This window comes from Tachypleus tridentatus, chromosome 11 (assembly GCF_004210375.1).
Source record: "Tachypleus tridentatus isolate NWPU-2018 chromosome 11, ASM421037v1, whole genome shotgun sequence".
Lineage (NCBI taxonomy): Eukaryota > Metazoa > Arthropoda > Merostomata > Xiphosura > Limulidae > Tachypleus > Tachypleus tridentatus.
Window position 1 is genome coordinate 19,618,063 of NC_134835.1, and position 23,080 is coordinate 19,641,142.

General features: G+C 32.1%; 1 protein-coding gene across 1 annotated transcript in view; it reads left to right on the forward strand.

The window, feature by feature from the left end:
• LOC143231302 (protein O-mannosyl-transferase Tmtc3-like) overlaps positions 1–23,080 on the forward strand; it is a 44,256-nt gene that overhangs the window by 18,620 nt on the left and 2,556 nt on the right. The window contains exons 6-11 of the mRNA XM_076465853.1: positions 4,916–4,988; positions 9,367–9,453; positions 18,600–18,673; positions 19,269–19,389; positions 20,248–20,349; positions 20,991–21,074. Of these exons, the coding sequence (XP_076321968.1) occupies positions 4,916–4,988; positions 9,367–9,453; positions 18,600–18,673; positions 19,269–19,389; positions 20,248–20,349; positions 20,991–21,074 (541 nt within the window). The remainder of the gene's footprint in view (positions 1–4,915; positions 4,989–9,366; positions 9,454–18,599; positions 18,674–19,268; positions 19,390–20,247; positions 20,350–20,990; positions 21,075–23,080) is intronic.

The following is a 23,080-nucleotide window of genomic DNA, read 5'->3' on the forward strand; positions in this document are numbered from 1 at the left end:
AGGTAACTGACCCATAGCTGACCACATGTTTGAAGGCGGTTGCGTAATTGTGTGTAGGAAGGTAGAGGGCTTGCTTAGATGTTGTTTTATATTTATTAATATAGGTATAAATATATTCCCGACATCAGCAGAAAAATAACCAACATCTGGCAAAAACTAGTAACAAAATATGACATTCCAGTTAATACAAATTTATTCAAAAACTAGCCATAAAACTGAGGTATATACTATGTAAAAACTACACTGACATGCACCACACCAATATTATTTATAAAATACAATGTGATAACTGCCACGACTTCTATATTGGAGAAACAAGAAGAAAAATGGAAACCAGATTCAAAGAACATAAAAAGTCACCTTCACACGATTTCAAACACTGCAAATCAAGTAAACACAACATAACCATAGAAAACACTCAAATATTAAATACACAAACAAACGCAAAATTAAAGAAGTCTTACTTATACAACTCAACCCCAAAATAAACCAATACAAAGGAACACCTTTATACCTATATTAAAAATAATATAGTAAATAATAATAATAAAATAAATATAAATAATATAAAATTATATAATCAAACATCTAAGCACGCCCTCTACATTCCTACACTCAGTTACACAACCCTGTCCAAACATGTGGTCAGCTATCGGTCAGTTTCCTCTTCCTTTCTATGACGATGACCGAAGGTCAAAACGTTGTTCGCTCCTCTACATACAGCTTTCTCTATCCATACCAGCTGTTTTTACATATATAATTTTCTCTACAAGTGGATTTTCTCGTCATCACGGACTATTATGTTCATATATATTTATTGAAGTGTTCATTTTTAAACTGGCAAAAGTACAGCTGTCAGTAAAATATAGGTGCTTGGAGTTGTTAAAATATGTTCAGGTTTGATGTGGCCATCTCTCTGTTTTTAACAGTCTTTATTGCTAAACGAGTCTAAATATATTGGAATATCTTTATTTTCTTAACAATATTAATGCACTCGTATTTATGTGTTGTTTTATTTATTGTTAACAATGTCCTGATATTTTAGTATGACTGTCTCGCCATTGTCAGCAGTCTTCTTTTCTATTGTTAAATCACTGCTAATATTATAGTAGTACTTCCTCTCTGTTGTTAGCAATATCCATAGTCGGGAATCATTCCTTCAAAAGTTGAATATGAACATGTAAAGATTTATAGGTGGTTTTAAAGTGAATTATCCATGTTACCACACATTGGTGACAAATATGAAGCGGTGTCACGAATCTATAAAGAATGAACATTTCGAATGAAGTCATCAAGATAGTCAACGTGTCGTGGTGAATTTTCAATTTCTTTCCTAAATTAACAAACTCACAGTAATATTTTTGTTTGAACAATACTGAAAACAAAAAGTTTTTTTAAATTGAAATAACCCTAAAATGCATCGAAATATTGAAACAAACCAAAACACAGTAGAACAACGAACTTGAAACAAATGTTTTACTTATATAATAGTCTAGCATAGTCCCACGTGTGCTCTTAATAAAGCACAAGACAATAAAGTCATCATATTATGTAATAAATTTATAGCACATATACGAGTAAAAATTATAAAAAACATTGCCTCTTGTGTATGTTTAATCTTAAATTTTTTGAAACTAAAACTGGTGTTCATTGTGGGAACAACAACCATAACGTAATTTTATTTTTTATACTGTTTATTAAATTACGCTTAAAGATACTCGAGGGTTGTCTGCGCTAGCCGTCCCCAATTTAAAAATTATGAATTGCAGGGAAGTCAGTAGCTAATATTACCCACCGCCAATGTTCGATTGTCGTCACGTGAGTACGTACGCTATCACGACTTAAAAGACGAATATTTTTTGATGGAGATTGAACTCACGAGCGGCTGATTGCTCGTCCATTGTCCTAGCCACTAAGTCAGATTATTGTTTATAAAGAGTGAGGTTTGGACAAAATGAGAGGTAACACTCTGTTACACAATGTGTAACGAGAGGTAACACTGTTACACAATCTGTAACAAGAGGTAAGACTATTACGCAATATGTAACGAGAGGTGAAACTTTTGCGTTTTTTTAACAATATAATATAATATATTAGAATATAATATAATATATAACAATAAAATATAATATATAACAATAAAATATATAACAATATAATATAATATATAACAATAAAATATATAACAATATAATATAATATAATATATAACAATAGAATATATAACAATATAATATATAACAATAAAATATATAACAATATAATATAATATATAACAATATAATATGTCTTTGTTGGTTTCTGGGGATTGAGGTTCAGTTAGGAGGAGAAACGAACCAGCTAAACTCTATGGATCTGTTAACACTAATATTACGTCCTTAGCAGGGAACCAGCTAAAGTCTATGGATCTGTTAACACTAATATTACGTCCTTAGCAGTGAACCAGCTAAAGTCTATGGATCTGTTAACACTGATATTACGTCCTTAGCAGCGAACCAGCTAAAGTCTATGGATCTGTTAACACTAATATTACGTCCTTAGCAGTGAACTAGCTAAAGTCTATGAATATGTTAACACTAATATTACGTCCTTAGCAGTGAACTAGCTAAAGTCTATGGATCTGTTAACACTAATATTACGTCCTTAGCAGTGAACTAGCTAATGTTTATGAATCTGTTAACACTAATTTTAGGTGTTTAGCTGGTTCACTGCTAAATCAGTCTAGGATTGTCGTAGCAAAGGGGTTGAATATTTATGTAATTTATAATATTCCAATTGTCTTTGAAAATCTAACTTACAAAATATGATCAATTTTTAGCTTTCTCAGTTTAGAGTAAATTGTGTATTTTCTAAATATAAAGTTCCATTTGAAACTTTAATGATTGCAAACTCAGACAGCAACAAACTGTAGAAATCTTGCAGGGGGGAGAGGTAAATATTTTTGTCAAGAAGCTGTACATCTTGACTCAACGGTAAGACTGAGAACTTATAACACCAAAAGTTCACTTTTATACTCATAGTAAGCAGAGCAAAGATAGCTCGTTGTTCTGCTTTGTATTAAACAACAACAAACAACAACAAAACAACTCATTATAATAAACCTGAAATGATGAGATATGTTTCCTAAAATGTATATTTTAAATTAAGATAGGAATTTTCATGTAGTGGACAGAGGGCACTGTTGCAAATTATTCACTTTGGATGAGTTATTATTTATGAATATACAAGTTTTGACGTTAAATTAAACTATTTTAAAAATAGTTTGTGGAAAATATTCCCTATTTTTGCTATGTATCTGAAATAGAGTTTTGTTTCTTAATATCATTTATAAACAGTCGAACAGACATAGCTTCTATTTTTCTATATTTACTTAATTAAGCAAAGTGCTATATTATAACTATAAAAAGTTCAGACTGATTTATGTATGAACTTGTACATATCTAACTATGCCAATAATATACATAATAATTCGTTTTATGTTAAATACGTATAATGAAAATTGATAAAGTTTTAGTTTTTATTTCTAATAAAAGCACATTATGTTAAACACAGTAAGGCGTTAAACAACTTTGGGAATTTATTTCAAATAGAAGAATCTACTGAAGAAGAAACTGAACCCTAAAACTATATTAATTTAAAAGTAGGACAATAAGTAAAATAAATTATTTTCCTTATGAATTATTCAGTGAGATTTCGTGTAGAATGTCGAAAGCAATATTGCCTGCCATTCGTATATAATATTGTAATTTGTGGACCATTCAACTTAAACATACGCCACAGTTTCTTGAATCATAATTTACGGTGGAATGGATACAATAACATGATTATATTTTTTTAATTTCGGGACCGATGTTGGAGGGTTTCCAAATCAGAAATCAAAAATCAAATTGCTAAGAGGTTTAGTTGCTAGAAAACCAGGAAGCCAACTATCCGTTTAAGTATTTTTCTACAACTTAAGTTGGATAGGCCATAAGACTACCGTTGAATAAAACTTTATTTTCAAACCACTGACGAGTAAACTGCAAAGTATCTTTCTGTCTTAATCAATTATAATTATTCTATAAATTATTTGAACATAATTTATTTTTGGCTTCTGTACATTAAAAACGAAACACTTAAAATGGGTTATTTATTTTAGAAATTCCATCATAAATATAAGATAGCAGTCAACGTGGAAAGGTCACGTGTTTAAAGTTTGTTTGTTTGTTACTGGTTTTGTAAACCAAGATAACCACGAAGGTTTCATGCTGCTATCACATGAAAACTCGCACAGCGACAATATTGAGGTTTTATAACATTAACATGTGGCAACAGTGCAGATAGTCCATAGTTCAGTTTTATGTGTAAGAATAAATTCAAAGCTCAGATGCTGTTATCAGGAAAACATATTCATAATGAAATGATTGAATAATTATCAAATCCCACGGCGTTTGAATTATAATGATAAACTGATATAATATTTCTTACATTAATTACTTAACATTAATCTCACATAAAGAAGTACTTAAGCCTAATACCAAAAGCGTTTTTGTTATCAATTTAAAATTTTGATCCTATGTTATTTCTTAGTTTCCTAATATTACCTTATATCCCTGTTCCCCGGTAATACATCGGATATATAATGCTACAATTATGAGTTCGATCCCTCTCGGGGGACAAAGCAGGTAAGGTAGCCCGTTGTGACCTCTTTACAAATTACACACACACCAAATCTCCTTCGTTGCACGTGGCGTCCTCTATCAGAACTAATGGAACCTTTTTGCTTAAATAATAATTTCTCATATTTTTAAACATTGAATTAAATCTAGTCGAAATATAGATATTTCTTTTTTATGCTAAATCAACAGATTTACATGAATAGTAAGTATTAACTTAGTTACTAATCACTACACGTTTTCTCTTTCGAATTCTTCAGGAGTAAAGAGGCTGAAAACATGTATGTTCAAGCTCTACGGTTTGACTCCAATAATCCCAATCTGTACTACAATGTAAGTGCTCCAGAGAAATGTTACGTTGGCTAACACTACATTATAAGTGCTTTAAAAGAGATATTATCAATTAGTTAGAACAGTTTTAGAGTGGTATGTAACTGGTGTTATGTTGATTAGTACAATGTAGGTATTTTACAGTGATGTCAATTCGCACTACTGTAGAAGTGTTTTTTTTATCTTAATTAGTATTATAATTTAAATATTTCAGAGTGGTGTTGTGTGCCTGCTGTAATGTTGACAAGTACTAGTATTTACTTGTTCTAAAGTGGTTAAATGAAGTTCGTACTATCTTGTAGCCTATACTGTGTATATATCATCTCCTGACTCATCCGCACGTTTAACTGAAGTCACTGCAGCACAAACTACAGCTTTAAGCGTCCCTTACATTACGTCGTTTTGTGTCTATTTGCTGACTGACAGACAATTCAATACTGCTCATTGATGCGAGTGGTTAAAAGAGGTGCACCTTCCAGGCGACCTTTAACCTTCTTTTTCGGGAAAATTATTTTAATTAGTACTCCAAAGTAATAAAGATAATATGAATATACATTTAAACTACACAGTGATGTCGAGAAAACCCACTTGTAGAGAAAAATATATGTAAAAACGGCTCGTTTGGGTTGAGAAAATTTTTTACGTACAGGAGCGAACAACGTTTCGACCTACGTCGGTCATCGTCAGGTTCACAAAGAAAGGAAGAGGTAACTGACCGGAAGCTGACAACATGTTTGAAAGGGGTTGTGTAACTGAGTATCGGAATGTAGAGGGCGGTGTTAGATGTTTGAATATATAATTTTATATTATTTATTATATTATTTTTAATATAGGTATAAAGGTGTTCCTTTGTATTGGTTTATTTTGATTTAAGTTGTTGTATAAATAAGGCTTCTTTAATTTTGCCATTGTTTATGTTTGTTTCTTTATTTAGTATTTGGGTGTTTTCTGTGGTTATGTTGTGTTTATTTGACTTGCAGTGTTCGAAAACGTATGAAGGTGACTTTTATGTTCTTTGAATCTGGTTTCCATTTTTCTACTTGTTTCTCCAATATAGAAGTCGTGGCAGTTATCACATTGTATTTTATAAATAATGTTGGTGTGGTGTTTGTCAGTGTAGTTTTACATAGTGTAGACCTCAGTTTTGTGCCTGGTTTTGAATTAATTTGGTATTAACTGGAATGTCATATTTTGTTACTAATTTTGCCAAATGTTCGTTATTTTGCTGCTGATGTCGGGAATATATTATGTGCAGCAGTATATGGTTTCGTGACTTTTTGATTCGTAAGATATATTTATTTTTGTTGGTTGATTTTAAACAACAAACAATTAAACTACACACTGAACCATAGTTTTAAACACAGTGAATTATTTTAACTAGTACCACAAAGTGATAATGATAAAATGAATAAACAATTAAACTACACACTGAACCATAGTTTTAAACACAGTGAATTATGTTAACTAGTACCACAAAGTAATAACGATAAGATGAATAAACAATTAAACTACACACTGAACCATAGTTTTAAACACAGTGAATTATTTTAACTAGTACCACAAAGTGATAATGATAAAATGAACAAACAATTAAACTACACACTGAACCATAGTTTTAAACACAGTGAATTATTTTAACTAGTACCACAAAGTGATAATGATAAAATGAATAAACAATTAAACTACACACTGAACCATAGTTTTAAACACAGTGAATGAATTATTTTAAATAGTACCACAAAGTGATAATGATAAAATGAATAAACAATGTTAACTAGTACAACAAAGAGATAATGATGAGATGAATAAACAATTAAACTACACACTGAACCATAGTTTTAAACACAGTGAATTATTTTAACTAGTTAACTAGTACCACAAAGTGATAATGATAAAATGAATAAACAATTAAACTACACACTGAACCATAGTTTTAAACACAGTGAATAATGTTAACTAGTACCACAAAGTAATAATGATAAGATGAATAAACAATTAAACTACACACTGAACCATAGTTTTAAACACAGTGAATTATGTTAACTAGTACCACAAAGTGATAATGATAAGATGAATAAACAATTAAACTACACACTGAACCATAGTTTTAAACACAGTGAATAATGTTAACTAGTACCACAAAGTGATAATGATAAGATGAATAAACAATTAAACTACACACTGAACCATAGTTTTAAACACAGTGAATTATGTTAACTAGTACCACAAAGTGATAATGATAAAATGAATAAACAATTAAACTACACACTGAACCATAGTTTTAAACACAGTGAATTATGTTAACTAGTACCACAAAGTGATAATGATAAGATGAATAAACAATTAAACTACACACTGAACCATAGTTTTAAACACAGTGAATTATGTTAACTAGTACCACAAAGTGATAATGATAAGATGAATAAACAATTAAACTACACACTGAACCATAGTTTTAAACACAGTGAATTATGTTAACTAGTACCACAAAGTGATAATGATAAGATGAATAAACAATTAAACTACACACTGAACCATAGTTTTAAACACAGTGAATTATGTTAACTAGTACCACAAAGTGATAATGATAAGATGAATAAACAATTAAACTACACACTGAACCATAGTTTTAAACACAGTGAATTATGTTAACTAGTACCACAAAGTGATAATGATAAAATGAATAAACAATTAAACTACACACTGAACCATAGTTTTAAACACAGTGAATAATGTTAACTAGTACCACAAAGTGATAATGATAAGATGAATAAACAATTAAACTACACACTGAACCATAGTTTTAAACACAGTGAATTATGTTAACTAGTACCACAAAGTGATAATGATAAGATGAATAAACAATTAAACTACACACTGAACCATAGTTTTAAACACAGTGAATTATGTTAACTAGTACCACAAAGTGATAATGATAAAATGAATAAACAATTAAACTACACACTGAACCATAGTTTTAAACACAGTGAATTATGTTAACTAGTACCACAAAGTGATAATGATAAGATGAATAAACAATTAAACTACACACTGAACCATAGTTTTAAACACAGTGAATTGTGTTAACTAGTACCACAAAGTGATAATGATAAAATGAATAAACAATTAAACTACACACTGAACCATAGTTTTAAACACAGTGAATTATGTTAACTAGTACCACAAAGTGATAATGATAAGATGAATAAACAATTAAACTACACACTGAACCATAGTTTTAAACACAGTGAATTATGTTAACTAGTACCACAAAGTGATAATGATAAAATGAATAAACAATTAAACTACACACTGAACCATAGTTTTAAACACAGTGAATTATGTTAACTAGTACCACAAAGTGATAATGATAAGATGAATAAACAATTAAACTACACACTGAACCATAGTTTTAAACACAGTGAATTATGTTAACTAGTACCACAAAGTGATAATGATAAAATGAATAAACAATTAAACTACACACTGAACCATAGTTTTAAACACAGTGAATTATGTTAACTAGTACCACAAAGTGATAATGATAAGATGAATAAACAATTAAACTACACACTGAACCATAGTTTTAAACACAGTGAATTATGTTAACTAGTACCACAAAGTGATAATGATAAGATGAATAAACAATTAAACTACACACTGAACCATAGTTTTAAACACAGTGAATTATGTTAACTAGTACCACAAAGTGATAATGATAAAATGAATAAACAACTAAACTACACACTGAACCATAGTTTTAAACACAGTGAATTATGTTAACTAGTACCACAAAGTGATAATGATAAAATGAATAAACAATTAAACTACACACTGAACCATAGTTTTAAACACAGTGAATTATGTTAACTAGTACCACAAAGTGATAATGATAAGATGAATAAACAATTAAACTACACACTGAACCATAGTTTTAAACACAGTGAATTATGTTAACTAGTACCACAAAGTAATAATGATAAGATGAATAAACAATTAAACTACACACTGAACCATAGTTTTAAACACAGTGAATTATGTTAACTAGTACCACAAATTGATAATGATAAGATGAATAAACAATTAAACTACACACTGAACCATAGTTTTAAACACAGTGAATTATGTTAACTAGTACCACAAATTGATAATGATAATATGAATAAACATTTATTATTGTCTATAACAACAAAAAGAAATTTTGTGAACTTTCAAGAAATTTACTTTTTCTGCTATTTTCTTCAAGCTCACATTTTTACATGATTTGTTTTATATATTTTTAACTTCTTTCACTTGGAATTATTCAGTTATTACAAATAAAAGTTATTTATACTTTAATATTGAGTAAAATCTTAACTTTGAAAGGTATATTTCACTACAGCTTGGAGTCGTTTTGATGGACCAAAGAAGGAGAAATGAAGCTTTAATTCTGTTCAACAGAACCTTGGAACTTGAACCAGAACATAAGGTAAGAACAGTTTCGAGTTAGGACTAAAAATCTGGATTCAACAAATGTGGACAGATTATTTTGACACAGCATAAACACATTACATCCGTATATCTCCCGAAAACACTTCCCTTTAACAAAGCTATTAAACACAACATAGACAGAAGGTAAGAACATCTCGATAAAAAAGTTAAACACAACATAGACAGAAGGTAAGAACATCTGGATTAAAAGAAATTAAACACAACATTGACAGAAGGTAAGAACGTATTGTTTAAGAAAGCTTTAACACAATACGAACCCTTGATTTAGCAAAGGTAGGAAACACAACATAAACACTACAAAATAACACTTGGTTATGTAAGGAATAACAATTGATTATGTAAGGGTATTAAATAGTGTGTGGACAGAAAGTAAGAACATTGGGTTTAACAAAGCTTCTAAATATAACATTGGCAGAAGGTAATAATACTTCGTTTTATAAAGCTATTAAATACAACATGAACACAAGTTAGACTTTTGGTTTAGCAAAGGTATTAAACAACACAAAGAAACAGAGTAAGGTCGTTTGGTTTAATAAACGTATTAAACACAACATGGATCCAAGGTAAATATATTTGGGTCAACAAAGGTGTTCGTGACAACATGAAAACTATGCAAGAACACTTTGTTTAACAAAACTTTTAATCACAATATGGACACGAGGTAAGAATGTTTGTTTTATCGGATATTTTACAAAACAAGGTTAGGACATTCATCTGCTAAGCTTACATCCCACCAAGAAATCGAATATGGTTGTCAAAACAACCATTTTCATATCACCAAGAATGGTTGATAAACTACAGCACCAACAGAAACGTGTTTTAAAACTAGCCCTGAAGCTACAATTACTTACATAATAACAATCTAGTCAAGAAATTCTAAAACACAACAAAAAAGAGAGCCTCCCCCGTGCCCTTCACATCACATCATCTACACCACACAACATGTACTGTGCCCAAACACATGATACTATCTCCCCATACATCACATCATCTACACCACACAACATGTACTGTGCCCAAACACATGATACTATCTCCCCCATGCCATTCACACCACACAACATGTACTGTGCCCAAACACATGATACTATCTCCCCCATGCCCTTCACATCACATCATCTACACCACACAACATGTACTGTGCCCAAACACATGATACTATCTCCCCGTATATCCTTCACACCACACAACATGTACTGCCCAATGACATCATGATGATACTATCTCCCCATGCCCTTCACACCACACAACATGTACTGTGCCCAAACACATGATACTATCTCCCCCATGCCCTTCACATCACATCATCTACACCACACAACATGTACTGTGCCCAAACACATGATACTATCTCCCCCATATCCTTCACACCAAACAACATGTACTGTGCCCAAACACATGATACTATCTCTCCCGTGCCCTTCACATCACATCATCTACACCACACAACATGTACTGTGTCCAAACACATGATACTATCTCCCCATGCCCTTCACACCACACAACATGTTCTGTGCCCAAACACATGATACTATCTCCCCCATGCCCTTCACATCACATCATCTACACCACACAACATGTACTGTGCCCAAACACATGATACTATCTTTTCAAGTTAAGGATAAATTAATAACGTTGTTTTCTTGCTTTATATTTAGGGCAAAGGGCAAATAGATACTTCAGGGCATGTCCTTTTAAAGTGGGTTTTCTCATTGCTCCCGACATCAAATGTTTTGTAGATTCTCGCCTCACAGAAGCAGGGCTGTTTAAACCTGTATTTAGATTTATTATTATACGTACGTTCCTTTAGCTTTTACCAATATAAAAAATATTTGTTGTTATCTATCCTGTTTTTGTGTGTAGGAAATAACACATGTATATGAGTGTGTGTGTGTATTTACATACATATATATCAATATATGCGCACACTATTAAATGTTAGGTTCGCCTTCCGACACCGACCTCCGACTGTCATCTTTCCACACTCGCCTCTTTTTTGTCTCATCTTTGGATTGGTTGCACATTTCTAAATGCGAATGTGTAAAAGGAAAAAAACATCCAAACCCACAATACGAGACGACCCCATTCTTCCAAAACAACTAAGTAACAAGTCTTGTTTTAATAAAGTTATTACACAGAATATGTACAATTGGTTTAACAAAAGTAGGAAAGACAGTGTAGAGAAATATTGTTTTATTAATTTCAATATGGAAGAAAGGATATTTCGTTTAACAAAACTTTTAAATAAAACATGGACAGAAGGTTTATTGTTTTTTGGAATTTTGCGCAAAGCTACACGAGGGCTATCTGCGCTAGCCGTCCCTAATTTTGCAGTGTAAGACTAGAGGAAAAGCAGCCAACTCACCGCCAACTTTTGTGCTACTCTTTTACCAATGAATAGGGGTATTGACCGTTATATTATAATGCCCCACGGCTGAAAGGACGAGCATGTTTGATGCGACAGGAATTCGAACTTGCGACCCTCAGATTACGACTCGGACGCCTTAACCTCCCTAGTCATGCCGGGTCAGACAACGTGAACCCAAGGTAAAAACCCTTGGTTTAACAAAGGTATTACACAGAATATCGAAGCAAAGTAACACCTTGTTAAACAAAGCCATTAAATCATTACGTGGACACAGGGTAAGGACATTTTATTTTTAAAAGGTTTATTTTGTGTTTATTTTTAAACACAACAAGAAGAAAAGTTGAGACCTGTTTAACAAATATTTATATACAAAGTGGACATAAGGAAAGTATATTTGGTTTAACAAACTTGTTGAATACAATATGGATATATAGTAAGAACACTTACTTTAACAAATATGTTATAAAACCGGTTACCGTTACAAGGTAACAACTTTTGGTTTAACAATGTTAATGAATGTAACGGATTTACAGTTATACGTTTATTTTAATATCTACGTTTGTTTAAGTGTAGTTCTCGTTTTGTATGTGACGTATGTTGCTGGCTGTGTATTACGCAAGTCGCGCCTGATCTCTAAATTTGTAGAATATTCTCGAGCATAAGAATCAACAATATACTAAGTGTGTATTTAATACTAGGGTTTGACAATAGTTCTTCCAAGTGAAGGTTCGAGAGCGTCTCCTAAAAAAGTTATAAACTGACTCGCCAAGAAGAATAATATTATTATTGGACAGCTACAGTTGGTGTGCCAGAGGCCTAGGAAGCTATAATTGTGATTAACTTCTATTAATAGGAAAACTACAAAATTTGACCAAGAACGTTCAAACCGTTCAACTTCAGTGAATTACTTTGGATGTTATTATTTCTATAAGGACTTTAAATATCTTTAAGAAACACTTCACTTAAAATATTTTTTAAGTCTTTACCAAATAAATTCAGCCTGATCAGGGATCAGTTTTTATGTCTAGGTTATTAACCAGCTTGGTGCTAAAAATCAGCTAAACAGATCAAATCTACTGTGCGCCATCCCAAATGGAAAGGTGCTCTTGAGAGATTCCGTTCTGCCTTGAAAAATACGATTCGAACTTACTGTCTCGATAACTGGAAAGATTGGTATTAAGTTGTTAATTATTACAATTTGTTGTTCGTTAGTCACTTCAGGAGACGTTAAGGTTTAGTTTATTTGACTTTGTGTTTCAACATTCAGTGCGAGGCTCTATGAAGTTACTGAAGGAACAGTGGTTGGAAAATTTACCACGAAATAAGTGTACTTACTGGACTAAATTTTCAAATTCCGGTCGGAATTGTTAAGTGATTGTCAATTGGATCTAGAAATTTAAAGTAATCCAAGCTAAAATGGAAAACCTTTGTAACCACAAGACTGAAGATAGTAAGTTCTGTTGTGGTGACAAGGTTTTAGTACTGTTAACCACTGTAAGACATCCACTCAAAACTAGGCACTATGGTCCCCATGAGGCTGTTCGGAAGGTCAATGAGACAGATTATTTTGTAAAAACACTTGGTCGTCGAAAGGATAACCAGCTGTGTTATATTAATATGTTGAAAGCTTATTACATCCAAAATGCCTAAAGATATTTTAGCTGCGGAGTGTTCACGTAAATGTGAAAAATTGGAGATGAATTTTGAGTAATTTTGACTTCTGGCCAGTCTTTATTTAAAACTCGATCACATGCCTCATGAGGAGAAAAATCGACTAATCAGGTTATTTATTGAATATGAGTGTATATTTCCGGATATTCCAGATTAAACTAACTTTACTGTTCATGATAGTATGTAGGTAATGCTGGATTAAACTAGCTTTACTGTTCATGATGTTGATGAAGGTAATGCAGGATTAAACTAACTTTACTGTACATGATGGAGGATGAAGGTAATGCAGGATTAAACTAACTTTACTGTTCATGATGGTGATGAAGGTAATGCTGGATTAAACTAACTTTACTGTTCATGATGGTGATGAAGGTAATGCTGGATTAAACTAACTTTACTGTACATGATGGTGATGAAGGTAATGCTGGATTAAACTAACTTTACTGTTCATGATGGTGATGAAGGTAATGCTGGATTAAACTAACTTTACTGTTCATGATGGTGATGAAGATAATGCTGGATGAAACTAACTTTACTGTTCATGATGATGATGAAGGTAATGATGGATTAAACTAACTTTACTCTTCATGATGGTGATGAAGGTAATGCTGGATTAAACTAACTTTACTGCACATGATGGTGATGAAGGTAATGCTGGATTAAACTAACTTTACTGCACATGATGGTGATGAAGGTAATGCTGGATTAAACTAACTTTACTGCACATGATGGTGATGAAGGTAATGCTGGATTAAACTAACTTTACTGCACATGATGGTGGTGAAGGTAATGCTGGATTAAACTAACTTTACTGTTCATGATGGTGATGAAGGTAATGCTGGATTAAAATAACTTTACTGTTCATGATGGTAATGAAGGTAATGTTGGATTAAACTAACTTTACTGTACATGATGATATGAAGGTAATACTGGATTAAACTAACTTTACTGTTCATGATGGTGTTGAAGGTAATGCTGGATTAAACTAACTTTACTGCTCATGATGGTGATGAAGGTAATGCTGGATTAAACTAACTTTACTGTACATGATGGTGATGAAGGTAATGTTGGATTAAACTAACTTTACTGTGCATGATGGTGATGAAGGTAATGTTGGATTAAACTAACTTTACTGTGCATGATGGTGATGAAGGTAATGCTTCTCTTGTGATACAACATCTCTATCATGTGAATCTAATCAAAGCTAATAAACTGTGTAAAGAAATATCTTATATGCCAGAGGATGGCATAACAGAACCGAGTAAAAATGATTGGTCTTCACCCTGTGTACTGGTTTCTAAATCTGATGGAACCAAGAATAGAGGATTGTATTGACAAAATTGGAAAAGCCAAATGTATCCCAAAATGTGACCTGCTGAAGGTAGACTGGGCTGTTCCTCTAACTGACAGAGAAAAAGAAGACATTTGTTTTGTTACTTCTGATGGATTATATCAGTAGAATGTAATGTTCCTGATAATTTATATCAGTACAATGTAATATTCCTGATAATTTATATCAGTACAATGTAATGTTCCTGATAATTTATATCAGTATAATGTAATGTTCCTGATGCATTACATCAGTATAATGTAATGTTCCTGATAATTTATATCAGAACAATGTAATGATCCGGATGGATCATTGGAATGTAATGTTCCTGAAGGATTATATCAGTACAATGTAATTTCCTGATGGATTACATTAGTATAATGTAATGTTCCTGATAATTTATATCAGAACAATGTAATGATCCGGATGGATCAGTAGAATGTAATGTTCCTGAAGGATTATATCCGAACAAAGTAATGTTCATGAAGGATTATATCAGTACAATGTAATGTTCATGAAGGATTATATCAGTACAATGTAATTTCCTGATGGATTACATTAGTATAATGTAATGTTCCTGATAATTTATATCAGAACAATGTAATGATCCGGATGGATCAGTAGAATGTAATGTGCATTGCATGGTGTTTTGAAAGGCTTAAGAAAGCCAATCTCATTGTAAATTTGCCAAAAAGTATTTTTTTTTTTATTTAGGTTATGTGGTAGGTCATGGTAAAGTTTCTCTAACTGAATCCAAATTTGATTGTAATGTGAATTACTCAACTCCTACAAACAAGAAAACTTTGATGAGACGTTTTGGAATGGTTGGTTATAACAGAAAGTTTTGTAAAAAACATTGCTGACATTACTATACCATTAATAAAACTATTAAAGAAATTGAAGTGGTTTGAAACATGCCAATTTGCTGTTGAAAAGGTCTTTGTTGTGCACTTATTCTATATTAATGACATCTGACCTTAATAAGACTTTTCTATTAGCTGTTGATTCCAGTGATTGTAGTACTAGTACCATTCTATTACAATGAAACAATAAAGACATTGTAACTCCTGGTTGTTATTTTTCTTAAAACGTTTGCAACCAAGAGAACTATCCATCTGTGAAAAACAGAAACATTGGCTTTAGTGTTAGCTTAATAACATTTCAATGTTTATTTATCTGCATCTCAACAACCTATTGACATTGACACTTATCACACACATTCTTGAACCAAATGAAGGACAAGAACAGCAGATTGTTAAATAGGAGTTCAACACTACAAGAGTATGAGTTAAAGATAATTCATGTCCAAGGGCTAGGTAACAACTGTGCTGATGCACTTTCGCGTGCTATGTAATTTGATTATTCTAAGGTTATTTGTATTAATTGCGTTATGTACTGTGATGATTTTTGAAATTGTATAATTATTTGACAATGTATGCTTATCACTATACATATACTTTAGTTAAAGAATTATTAGACAATGTTTAGTTCTCTGAGAAAGGAGCTGTAACGGATTTATCATTATACGTTTCTTTTGATATCTACGTGTGTTTCAGTTTGATGCATTTAACGTATGTTGTTGGCTGTGTATGACGCAAGTTTCGCCTGTTCTCGAGCATAAGAATCAGCAAGATACTAGGTGTGTATATAATACTAGTGACTGACAGTACGGTTGCCAAAGGAACTTTCGAGAACGTCTCCTACAAAAAAAAAAAAAATTATAAATCGACGCGCCAGTGTGCTATAGGCCTAGGAAGCTATAAATGTGACTACCGTCTCTTAACTGGAAAACTACAGAATTTGACCAGGAACGTTTACAGATTTCGAACATTACAAACCATTCAACTTCAGTGAATTACTTTGGTCGTTTTTATTTCTACGAGGACATTAAATATTTTTGCCGGTGCTTGTGACTGGTGTGAGGCTGAACCAGAATAGGGCGAGCTAGCATTCCGTGTACCTGTGTATCAATATGAAAGTAATTTCCTTCCCTCGCCATGGACTTGGATCGTCGATACAATGCTCAGTTCCATACCAGATCGGGTTCGCATCCCCGTCGGGCCAAACATGCTCGCCCTCCCAGCCGTGGGGGCGTTATAATGTGACGGTCAATCCTACTTTTCGTTGGTAAAAGAGTAGCCCAAGAGTTGGCAGTGGGTGGTGTTGACTAGCTACTTTCCCTCTAGTCTTACACTGCTAAATTAGGGACGGCTAGCACAGATAGCCCTCGAGTAACTTTGTGCGAAATACAAAAACAAACAAACAAACCTTACCAGATATAAGACTCATTACTGTTTGTAAGTTTGTAAAACTCTTGTATATAAGTCATCATTTGTAATAACTATTAATAATAACTTATTATAAATTTTATTATTATTTTCATATTAAAATATATTTATATTAAGAAAGAAAATGGTGTCTATCAATCTTATTAGCAAATGTAATAAATTTTATTCATATTAACTGTTAAATTAAATTGTCCGGTTATTTAGAATCATAATACGTAACTTAATAAACGAGAGACTCGTCCGAGATGAATTATAATACGTAACATAATGACTGAGAGACTCGTCCGAGATGAATTATAATACGTAACATAATGACTGAGAGACTCGTCCGAGATGAATTATAATACGTAACATAATGACTGAGAGACTCGTCCGGGATGAATTATAATACGTAACATAGTGAATGAGAGACTCGTCCGGGATGAATTATAATATGTAACATAGTGAATGAGAGACTCGTCCGGGATGAATTATAATATGTAACACAGTGAATGAGAGACTCGTCCGGGATGAATTATAATATGTAACATAGTGAATGAGAGACTCGTCCGGGATGAATTATAATATGTAACATAGTGAATGAGAGACTCGTCCGGGATGAATTATAATGTGTAACACAGTGAATGAGAGACTCGTCCGGGATGAATTATAATACGTAACATAGTGAATGAGAGACTCGTCCGGGATGAATTATAATACGTAACACAGTGAATGAGAGACTCGTCCGGGATGAATTATAATACGTAACATAGTGAATGAGAGACTCGTCCGGGATGAATTATAATACGTAACACAAATAAGAACATTTGGTTTACCAATACTGTCAACTTGTTATAGACACAAAGTTAGAACTCTTCAAATGGTTGAAGTTTTTTTATGAAATCCAAATAGCAGTTAAAGTTATTTATTTTAAGAGAATTTGTTTGTTTGTTTTTGAATTTCGCACAAAGCTACTCGATGGCTATCTGTGCTAGCCGTCCCTAATTTAGCAGTGTAAGACTAGAGGGAAAGTAGCTAGTCAACACCACCCACTGCCAACTGTTGGGCTACTCTTTTACCAACGAATAGTGGGATTGACCGTCACATTACAACGCCCCCACGGCTGAAAGGACGAGCCTGTTTGGCTCGACGGGGATGGGAACCCGCGACCCTCAAATTACGAGTCGCACGCCTTAACACGCTTGGCCATGCCGGGCCTTTAAGAGAATTAGGGTCGTTTATCACAGATAGCCTCGTTTACCTTTTAACAAAATAAAATCGAACAGAACTTTACAACTCTTTGTTAAAATACAGAACGTTAGAGTATGCACAAGAGCAGAATACTTATATGTGGCATAGAATCAAATAGAATAGTTAAATTTCATTTTGACAACGTAACATTTATGTGATTGCCCTATGCTCTTCATTAACAGAAGTTTGAATATTTGATCTTTAGAAATTAAATGTAGAGATGGGTATAATTTCAGGAAGCCCTTTTCAACATGGCGATGTTACTACAAGGGTGGGGCAAGCAGACGACAAACGAAGAGGTGAACAGAAGGTTGTATGTCCCTATTCGTTACAGTGACATCAGTATAAGATGATTTTGCTTTTTTAAGATTAATATTTTATTATTAAGTAAAGATAATTCCAGGTTTTCGATCTCATTTCTTATGTTTTACTGAATAATTTTTGACGTATTTATTCGAATAAAGAAGAATCTCGAGTTTGCAAAGACTACCGTATGTTAGAACCTGCATCGTAGAAGATGCACCCAAAGTGTTTTGAAATTTGTCCGTAATGAATTCATTAAATAAAAGTGTGAAGTATTCCAGGTCTAGCAGGACGTTTAACACGAATGTTTAAAGGCTTACGTTACAGTAAGAAACTTTACACTTTGTTTTTTTCTAGTTTGTTAATTAGTCAGATTTTTAAAATAATAAAAATATAATGAAATTTGGCATAGACTGGTGTTTGGTAGTGTAATTATAACATAAGTTAATAACAATTGTTGTACATTCTCGTGGTTAAAATGCGTTTAAAATAATATAAACTAATGCTAATACTCAGTGTGATTGTTAGTTGAAATTTAAATTAGGAGTGATTACGTCATGGTATAACCACTGACGCTCTTACAACTGTATTGTTAATAATAGGCTTCACGTCGCGACAGAGGGCGTTAGGCACACAAAGGAACTATACTTTGCTTTGGGGACGTTAGCCTTAGAAAATGGAAACTCTTTAAGTGCTGAAAGGTGGTTCCGAAAAGCTGTTGAGGTGAGGAAAAAGAATTTGGGGAGGAAGGGGGGGATATGACGGAATTTTAAACAAGAACATAAAAATATTATTTCTTAAGCCATTAACTGAAATCTACTAGACCTTTCTCAGAAACCAGATTAACATTTAACCATAAAAGAACATACACATCCTTTCTATGTAATCCGATAAATGGTTAACTTTTATAAAATCTACACATTGTTTTTATGAAATCAGGTGATGTTTAACGTCACAAAATGTCCACAGTGTTCTTAGAGCGTTCTATGAGTAGTTAATGTTCATAAAAGTAAGCAAGCTTTCTATGAAATTAAGTGAACCTTACAGAACCTTCTCAGTATTTCTATATAGTCTGATGAATAGATAAACTTTTTATGAATTCAATGAATTATTAATTTTCAGTCGTGGCCTTACAATGACCTGCGTAGAATCATTGTTTCCTCCTACAAAATATAAAATCCTATTAGGCAGTAATCCCAAAGAAGTCTCAGACAAGTATTATATACATGTGTATATATATATATAGATACGTAAATCTCATTAAGTATTAGGCCTATATTTAGATATCAGACTAGTATTATATATATGTTTATACATAAATCTCATTAAGTATTAGGCCTTTATTTCGAAATCAGACTAGCATTATATAAATACGTAAATCTCATTAAGTATTAGGCCCTTATTTATATATCAGACTGTAGTATGCAAAATTCTATTATTAATAGATTTCCTTACAAAATATCGACTAAGTTCTGATGAAACATTATTTTCCTCAAAACGTGTTATTACTTTGTTAATACTCTATTTATTTATACATTATATGGTTATTTTTTTACACTTGTTATTTTTTTTTTCGTAAAGACGAATCCCAGCGATAGAAGCGCCCTCTTTAATCTTGCGTTACTTCTTACCAAGGAAAATAAACATTCCGAAGCTCTTGATCTTCTAAAACAGCTATTAAAGGTTCGTTTGGAGAAGTATATTTTTAAAACTTACATCTTTAAAATTTATAAGTTATTTTAAAACAAAATAGATGTCTCTCTGTAATTACTGATGGGAACTTATTTCCGTTCTAAAGCAAATCTCAAACGTCATATTTATTAATTTTAAAACATTGTTTTCTACAGTTTAAAATGTTTAATTTACCTTAAAATTTGTGTTACAAATCGACCCTAAGGGTAGTACCCTTTGCAAGTTTCGTCTGTAATTGTAGATATAAAACAGTTCTACTGGTAACAGTTGACACAATGTCTTCCTTCTTTGATACATCAATACCATTGTAGTTGTTATATGTCAAACGAAGTATTAATAGCAGTTGTTAGATAAAATATTTTATCTTAAAAGAAATTCTTATATAAATATAGATTTCGTATCATACATACATATCGAAATACTTAATGCATTTTAGAAAGACTTGAGAACAAGTTCAACAGTATCTCGAGCTATATTTGATCCACCAATCATAAAAAGGTTAAAGAATTTCAGCTGTTGTTTTCTAGCTTTGGAAACTAAATTTTAAAAACTCAAATAAATTGGAAATAATCTTAAAATTTGTTCTTCACCCATATTTACACAGTCCTAACTTTATTTATTTTTCTGTTTAGTATCATAGTGACCACGTGAAAGGACTTCTTCTCCTTGGAGATATCTATATCACTCAGATGAAAAACTTGGACGAAGCAGAATTGGTAGTTAAGGTTTTTCGTGCTTCTTTGATATTAATATTTTACAATTTAAAGTATTGTATCTCAAATAATAGTTTTGAAATTTATAATTGTTATGTATTATAACTTATCTCTGACGAGTCTCTGATTTTATTATGTTACGTATTATGATTTTCTTGATGACTAAAACCGCGGTAAATATATAGTGTGGACATTTTCTAAATATGTAACATCAGCTTGCTCCTTTTTCAAATACTCTTTTAACTTTAAATATATTCTTAATCAACTAAATCATAAAACCTTAATAGCCAGTGTTGATGTAATCTCTCTCTTTAACAACTGAAGCCTGCAAGACAGCTTTAGAACTTTATATCAAAGGCCTCAACCCATTGATACACATCCCCAGCAACCAATTAGCAATCCTTATAGAATTCGCTACCACCAAAACTAACTTTATTTTCAATAACCAAAACTACCTACAAATAAATGGCCTAAGTATGGGTAATCCCGTGTCACCAGTTCTAGTCAACATTTTTATGACACAGACTGAATCTCAAGCAATCAATTCAACCTTACACCCACCACTATACTGGTACAGATATGTTGATGATACAATTGCTGGATTCACATCTACAGAACACACACTTAGGTTTTTCAATCATGTTAACTCGATACACTACAACATTAAGTTCACCTGTGAACAGGAAAAAAACTAACCAAATATCATTTCTTAACCTCAAGATCACAATAACTGATACACAATTCAAAACAGAAATCCACAGAAACATCACCAGTACTGGACTATACATACTCTGGGATGCAGCACATGAAACAAAACAAAAACTCAACATATTAAGAAACCAAATAAACACAGCCATAAAACTATGTTCACCTGATAACATAAACGATGAAATCAACAAAATAAAACAACACTTCATCAATATCAACAAATTTCCTTCAAAAACCGTGGAAAAATTATACATACACACCTAGACCAACAACAAACAAACAACAATAAATCCCAAGATACAACAAACTACAAAACCTTATACTGCTGCATACCATATGTTCCCGACATCAGCGAAAAAAAATAACCAGTATCTAAAAAATAAATGTGTAACAAAACACAACATTCCAGTAAACACCAAATTTATTTAAAAACCAGGTACAAAACTAAAGTCCATATTATGTAAAAACTACACTGACAAACCCAACACCAGCATTATTTATAAAATACAATGTAATAACTTCCACGACTTTTATATTGGTAAAACAAAAAGAAACATGGAAACTAGTTTAATAAAACATAAAAACGCCTTCACACGTTTCTGAACACTGCAATTCAAATAAACACAACATAACCGTACAAAACACCCAGATGTTAAGTAAGGAAACAAATATAAACAAAGGCAAAATCAAAGAAGCCCTACTTACACAAGAACTAAAACCAAAATTAAACCAGTATAAAGGAATCAGTGATGTCGAGAAACCCACTTGTTGAGAAACTTATATGCAAAAACGGCTCGTAATATTTTACCTAACGTCTAACTGCAACGCCACCTACAATCCCATAGTCGTTTATACTCTCGTTTCTAAGACATGTGTCCAGCAACAGTTACTTGGAAACTCTCTCATTGTTAACCTAAAGATGATCTAGAAAGGTAGAAACGTTATTCTCTGCTTTATTAATAAAAAATGTTAATACCTATACCAGCTGTTCGGAGATACGTATTATGATTTTATTTAGCCGGAATTTTAAATTTTAAATTTATAAAGTAATTGAACATCGATATATTTGACAACAATATTGATACACAGTTTTCTGTCTTAACACAAATATGTTTTAATATACAAACAACAATACGAGTGATCATAATGGTTATTACAAACAGTTATTACTAATAATGATTTATATACAAGAGTTTTACAAACTTACAGACAATACCGACTCTTCTGTCTGGTCTGAAACTGAATATTTTATTGAAGGTTCACGAGAAATAGATAATTCTATGTTGATATCGGTACAGTTC